Source organism: Portunus trituberculatus, chromosome 26 (assembly GCF_017591435.1).
Source record: "Portunus trituberculatus isolate SZX2019 chromosome 26, ASM1759143v1, whole genome shotgun sequence".
In the NCBI taxonomy this organism is placed as follows: domain Eukaryota; kingdom Metazoa; phylum Arthropoda; class Malacostraca; order Decapoda; family Portunidae; genus Portunus; species Portunus trituberculatus.
In genome coordinates this window covers 159,114-166,207 of record NC_059280.1, presented here as the reverse complement: position 1 = coordinate 166,207, position 7,094 = coordinate 159,114, and the positions used below count along the sequence as shown (strand labels likewise).

Sequence of the window (7,094 nt, the reverse complement as noted above, 5' to 3'; positions counted from 1 at the left end):
AGATTGCTTAAATAAAAGTACTTATACACCAATCAAGAAATTTTGTACTCACCACAACATAATAGATGACTGGCTTATTGAAGGAAGACAGACACCTCTGGCATTGGGTCTTCCTCCAATTCATCACTGCCTTCTCCTTGATGTAGAGTTACGTTTCTCTTCATTCTTGATGTTTCTTCTTGTTCCTTATATCTTTTATGACAGTGCCCTGATTTTACTTCTCTGATTAACGAAAAGGAGGGCTCCCAGCTCTCACAAGTCACTTCTTCTCGTGCAATAGCTTGCTTTGCTAGCAAGCGATTTGCTACGGTATTTGCATGTAACTTGTTGGTCTTATCATTTTTTATTATATTGATCTGTGAAAAAATCCTTTCCTCACATGCAGAAGAATGTGGCAAAGCTAGTAAACCACACATTAATCCAGACACAAGACCAAACTTTGCTCTGTTGTTTCCATCTTTGACTGAGTGTAAATCATTCCAGAAAGTGGTTGCAGATTGATTTAGGCACTTCAGTGAATCTTTAGCAAGAGAAGATCGTTCCATTGTTCTTGTAAGATGTCTAGATCTTTCTCATTTACCAGAGTTGGGAAATGAATTGCAAGTTTTGTTAGGGATTGCAGGCTCCGTGTATTTGAGAGAGCTTCTGTTGGGTTCATAGCTTTCAACATTGCAATAATACTATCCTTTGCAAATGGAAATCTCTTTTTTATCTGCAGACATAACTCTACTAGGAACTGTTTGCAGTGAACTCGAAACAGTCTTTCTTTATCCTGAAGAGCTTCTAACTCCAGCAGTCCCTCACATCTGCCACCTAGACTAAGATCTTCCAGTCTCTTGTGCAAAGATTCATCACTTGGGTCAATGAGAGCTAGCTGATGAGACTGGATTACTTCAGGTTTTAGGAAGAGACCAAGAATGCTGCGATAATTATCTGAAATGGTTGAGTGCAAGGTTCCAAGTCTGAAGTGCTGAGACTGAAATTCAATATTCATCATGTCAACCTTACCCAAAATGTAGTTTATGAATAGCAGCATGTGTTTCGTTCCACGAGTCGTCATCATTTTATGTATCTGTGAAGCTCCATCAACTTTGTCGGTCCTTGATTCGCTTTGAAAGAATAGCTTTAGGGCATCCCATTGCTCCAAGACTCTAGAAACTACTTTTCCTCTAGATAGCCACCTTGTCTGTGCTAACTTCAGCATCTTATGACTTGGCATATCAAGTACTTCTTGAATTAACCGAAAATCATGATTTCGCTTGCTGCTTCGCGCAAAGTAGCAACATATATCCTTCAAGAAGGATTCTAGCCATGATGGTAACCGACTACTTGCATGGCTGGCACATAATGCAAATGAGTGACAGATACAACCTAAGACAAAAACATGTGGAAGATCCTTCTTTAGAAGTGCTTGGAAACCATTGTTCGCCCCCAGCATGGTAGAACAATTATCACTTGCAAATCCTATTATATTGCTCAATGGAATTCCTGCTGAGCTAAAAACCTCTTTCACTGCACTGTACAGTCCATTTGCTGTACCATCATTTACCTCAACAATATCTAAAAGGGCGTCTGTTACTTTTGACCTCTTTCTATCATAAAATCTTACCACCAGTGCCAGGATCTGTGAGACAGATGCGTCAGTGCTCTCGTCAATTATTAATGAGAATTTGTTCTCCTTACATATGTTAACTATTTTCTGACGCTCTTCCCAAGCAATGCCATGTTGCAGTAAATATGATGCTTTAGTTTTTTTCAGTGAAATATCCTTAGCAATGTCACTGTCTGCAAAAGCTTTTTTCAAGACATTCACTAAATGGTCTGCTTGGAGAAATGGCATGTTATGCTCTGCCATAAATCCTGAAATAATTAATTCAGCTTTTGCTACCTTTTCTTGATGACTTAGTCCTGGTACTTTTTTGAAGTGCTGTTGAATGTTTACCTGAGCCTTTTTTACTTTTAAGTTCTTGACATGTTTAATTGAAGCCTTGTGTGCCATAAGAGAGGACTTGTTACAATTCTTTAGTTTGCAGTCACATACACTACACAGCGCTGAGTATTTATCTGCAGAATCTGGTTGCAACCACTCCTTCAGTTCCTCGTCCTCCAGCCATTCCTTCTTAAATGTTTGCTGGTACCACACTTTCTTCTTTTTCTTTGGTGGGGTGACGCTGCCACTACACCCCTCCTCTCCTGAACCACTCATTGTAGAGTGAAGGGGAAATGATATTATCCAGGAGCAACGCGAATTCAACAGCGCTGGCCGCTGAGGGTACAAGAATACTGAGTGACTCAGAGTGAGGAACAGGTGACTGCGAGCGGGGCCCGAGGGGAGGGGCAAGTGATGTACAGGTACTCTCCTTGTCTCGCGCCCGTTGCTTACGCGTTCGTGACAGACTACTCCCGTTTATATTTCATAAGAACATAGTAAGTTACCTGGGTCCATAATGATTAACGTTTTTTTTTTTTTCACAGGATAAGTTAGGTGCTACGATTTTCCCAAGACCATGAAAATCATTTCATATAACTTACACTGCTAAAATGCCAAGATTCCAGGGTTTTTCCATTTCATATCCAAGATCCCAAGGCGATGGTAAAAAGCCAAGATCTTGGGAAAAATCAAGGAGTGGCAACACTGACCAACACACATTTGAACCGCCTGTCACCCAAATGCAGCCGCTGAGTTGCCAGTTATGCTCACTGATGCAACTTACCCGCGATGCAACTAGCCCCGCTCTCCCCTAAGCTACGCACCACTTCCTTACTTTTATAACTAACATTTCTATTTATAAAACCCAGGATCCTATTTGCCCTATTTCTTGCTTCTAAACATTGCTTTGAAAATTTCATAGTCCTGTCTGTCTATCACTACTCCTAAATCCTTTCCTTCCTCTACTGCCTCTAGCCAACATCCCTCCATCTCATAGTTAAAGTTTGAATACTCTGCCTGTTTATCATTATAGAATATTTGAGTGCGATGACTTGCGTGCGCGTGAGTGTGAGCGTGAGCGTTATTAGTAGGTCTAAGGATTGGGAAGCTTGAGTGAAGGCAGAGGCCGATCACTCGCTGTTAGGTAATGTGTTTCAATAATGTAGTAGTTCTGTTTTTAGCTCCCTTCTCAGGTTTATTGTGACTGTTGGAATGCCTAGTTGTCATTGGAGGATGGTCATGTGGGAGTGAAAGCTTCGTAATGTGTACGGAGCAAATAATAGAAAGAAATCCGTATTTGTGTATATTTTGGCGACATTCTGAGGTGAAGATTCGACATCCAGAAGTCAGACTGATTACTTAATTACTTTTTTGGCGATAATTACAAATACCATTACAGAAAATACTAGTTTTCAAATATTAAACGTTTATTATTGCAAAAAACAATTTCATGTCTTGCTAAATAAGTTAAATAAAAAAAATGACATGAAGGAAGATGGTCTGCTAAACATAACACTGTCCCGCCGTTTATTGACTCCTAAGCCGCCCGTGTCATGTTTTCCGCCTTTCTCGCCGTCCTAGCTGTCATGCAGCTTCCTGACGCGCCACACAGGTAAATGACAGACTAGTTACTTCTCAGGCTCCTCAAGTACCAGGTGTCATGACTGTTACAAGACAGGATGTTAGGAAAAAGATAAGGTTGTGTTCTCTACCTGGTGGGCTTCCTGACCCCCTGACTCGGGTGAGGGGGAGGCGCACTCTGCTGATGCGTGGGCCACCTCTTGCAATACAACATAACATAACATAAAGAATAGGATAACAAAGGGCCACCAGGGCCCATCTAGGTTATCCTGTACCAGTCGCACAGCGACCTCGTCATCAGTACTTAAAGATACACTTACAAGTACACAATACATTATATACTAATTCTAAATATTTGGCCCATTAACAGGGCTAAGTCCTGCAGCGAAATCCTCTACAATTTGTGGTCCCCATACATGGGGATCATGTCTTGTTTAACTATAGTAAATTTCTTATAAAAACTATCATGCAGTGCTATACATAATTATAAATCTAATAAATTTAAGTGCTTATCTAATCTGTTTTTAAACATTGTCAAACTAGTGCTATTTACAACCGTCTCTGGCAATGCATTCCAGAAGTCTACCACTCTATGACTAAAGAAATATTTTCTTATATCTAACCTGCAGCCTTGCTTTCTAATCTTCCTGCCATGATTTCTAGTCCTATTTCCTTCCTCTAAGGTAAAGAAAGATCTCACATCTATGTAGTTTGTATCTGAGAACATTTTAAATAACTCTATCATATCCCTCTTATACATCTCCTCTCAAATGAAAACATGTTTAATTCCTTTAATCTATCTCTATACTCCAGGCGCTTTAATGCTGGTATCATCCTAGTTGCTCTTCTCTGAACTGCTTCTAACATGTTGATATCCTGCCTATAGTGGGGTGACCAGGCCTGTATGCAATACTCTAAATGGGGCCTAACATAGGAATTATATAAGCTACGCACCACTTCCTTACTTTTATAACTAACATTTCTATTTATAAAACCCAGGATCCTATTTGCCCTATTTCTTGCTTCTAAACATTGCTTTGAAAATTTCATAGTCCTGTCTATCACTACTCCTAAATCCTTTCCTTCCTCTACTGCAGGGGTGGGGAACCTTCGTTCTGTCAAGGGCCATTTAGATATTTTTAATATAATTCGCGGGCCATAAAAAGTTATCAATTATTTTTTCACTCATTTAACTCACCTCTAATGTGACGGCTGGAACTGCTTCTCTTTGGCGAGGCGCGTGATGTTAGGTGGTACTGTTGATGATGCTACTCGCAACTGGTTTTCCAGGTTTGCATCGGTCAGTCTGGAGCGCAGTCTACTCTTTGCCAGGTTAAGTTTTGAGAAGAACTGCTCGCAGCAGTAAGTCGTTCCGAACACAGATGCATATTTCAGTGCATGTCTCCTCAAAATAGGAAAATCATCAGCACTTACGTAACGTCTGTAGAACTCAAGCAGTGAGAGGTTGTTGTACCTAGCTTTCAGCTCATCATCGCTTTGCAGCTGAATTATTTCGTGTTGCAGGTTATCAGGCACATCAGCTGGTTCCACATTAAATGGTGTAGCGAAGATGTTCAACTCCTGTTGTTTACTTTTCACGTCCTTGAACCTTTCACTAAATGCCTCAATTAGTTTCGCACACTCACCAGCATATTCATCCGTTGTAGAAGGATTTTGTTCTTGCAGAGTGGGGAAATGCACAGTGTTACTTCTTTCGAGTTGCACTTTCCACAGCTTTAATTTAGCTTCAAATGATTTCACGTTTGAAAGCAGAGAGCTGAGAAGCTGGTTGGGGCCCTGCAGCTTGACGTTCAGCTCTGAGAGATACTTGGTAATGTCAACCATGAAAGCAAGATCACACAGCCACTTGCTATCACTGAGTTCCCTGACAGGTGTTCCCTTCATCTCCATGAATTGCTTGACTTCATCACGCAGTTCATAAAAGCGCATAAGCATATTCCCACGACTCAGCCACCGCACTTCACAATGATAAACAAGATCACCGTACTCTGAGGCAAGATCATTCAGTAACTCCTTAAACTGGCGGCTGTTTAGCCCTCTGCTCTTGATAAAATTTATGCATGACACTACTGTTGTCATTACATTATTGAGCCTCAATGACAATGCACATAAATTTTCTTGATGTATGATGCAGTGGCATATTATTAAATCACTTGGATCAAGACAGAGACGATTCAGTTCTTTCTTAACAAAAGCAATTAACCCTTTTGTGAGCCAACCATGGCTGGAGCTCCATCAGTAGTGAGGCCACTTAACTTTTCAAATGTTAACTCTAGTTTGTTCATTGACGAAACAAGACTCTCAAACAAGTCCTCACCAGTTGTGGTGCCATGCATGGCTTCCAATGACAGCAATTCCTCTCGTGTGTCAAACTCGGCCGTTATTCCACGAACAAAATGGCCAGTTGGGCGGTATTTGTTATGTCTGTTGTCTCGTCACAAGCCACAGAGAAGAACTGGAAATCTCTTGCAGAATCCTTCAGTGTTTTATGAATATCTTGTGCTAAGTCAGTAATCCGATCTGAGACGGTTCTACGAGACAAACTAACACTCTGAAATAACTGAAGTTTGTCTGGCGCTAGCAACTCCGCAGCTTTAACGATGCACTCTTTCACAAACTCTCCCTCTATGTGAGGCTTCAGCTTCTTGGCAATTAGGTCACTCAGTGCATAACTCGTCTGAATAACGTTGTCTCTGTCACACCGAGGTCTTGTGAAAGAGGCTTGTTGTGATTCTAAACACCGCCGAAGAGCATTGATTTTATCCAGACGCATTTGTCCTCCCAAATCACTGAGCTTAGCATGTTTTGAGCTGTAATGACGCTCCACATTGGCCTTCTTCATTACTGCTAACGCATCCCCACAAACTAGGCACACAGGTTTGCCTTTCACTTCAAAAAAATAATCGTTTGTCCACTTCTCTTGGAAGGCTCGACATTCTGCATCTACTTTTCTTTTCTTTGCAGTCGCCATTTGTAGGACGTCACACCACGTGATAACTACCCAGTGTGTATTAACAGTTCTACAGCGTCCACACTCGATAAATGCCTAGCACTGACTGCCCGCGGCCCGCCTAGCTGAGTCACTGCAGTACAGACAGACAGGCGGCTGACGAGAAGCATACGTGTACGGTCCCGCCTGTGGATGCTATGGCAACACTCAGCTCAAGGCCGTACAAGTGCTCTTAGCTGACGCTAGCAGTGCAAAGAAAAACAGTCAGTCACAAAATAAAAAATCAAGAAATATAATTATATTCAAGGGTATGACGCTGCTAAACTGCCGAGTTCATAGATAATTAATTGAATTTAAATAACCTGCAGCCAGCACATAATAAAATTACATTATATATTATTCATTCATGAGATATGAAATAGCATTTATGAACTGCCTTGCGGGCCTGATCAAATGGTCTTGGGGGCCTTATACGGCCCGGAGGCCGGACGTTCCCCACCCCTGCTCTACTGCCTCTAGCCAACATCCCTCCATCTCATAGTTAAAGTTTGTGTTGTCTTTACCTAAATGCATAACCTGACACTTATCAGAATTAAACTCCATCTGCCACCT

General features: G+C 41.4%; 1 protein-coding gene across 1 annotated transcript; it reads right to left on the bottom strand.

The window, feature by feature from the left end:
• Positions 1–4,711: 4,711 nt before the first annotated feature.
• LOC123509227 (general transcription factor II-I repeat domain-containing protein 2B-like) lies at positions 4,712–5,868 on the bottom strand. Its single transcript, XM_045263426.1, has 2 exons — positions 5,736–5,868; positions 4,712–5,601 (listed from the first exon to the last, which is right to left on the bottom strand). The coding sequence occupies exons 1-2, from the start codon at positions 5,866–5,868 to the stop codon at positions 4,712–4,714; spliced, it is 1,023 nt and encodes a 340-aa protein (XP_045119361.1).
• Between the last annotated feature and the right edge of the window lie 1,226 nt (positions 5,869–7,094).

Coding starts and splice junctions, on each gene's coding strand:
- LOC123509227 (XM_045263426.1), bottom strand. CDS start 5,868: ATGCATGGCACCACAACTGGTGAGGACTTGTTTGAGAGTCTTGTTTCG. Junction 5,602..5,735: donor CATGGTTGGCTCACAAAAGG/GTTAATTGCTTT, acceptor TAATGACAACAG/TAGTGTCATGCATAAATTTT.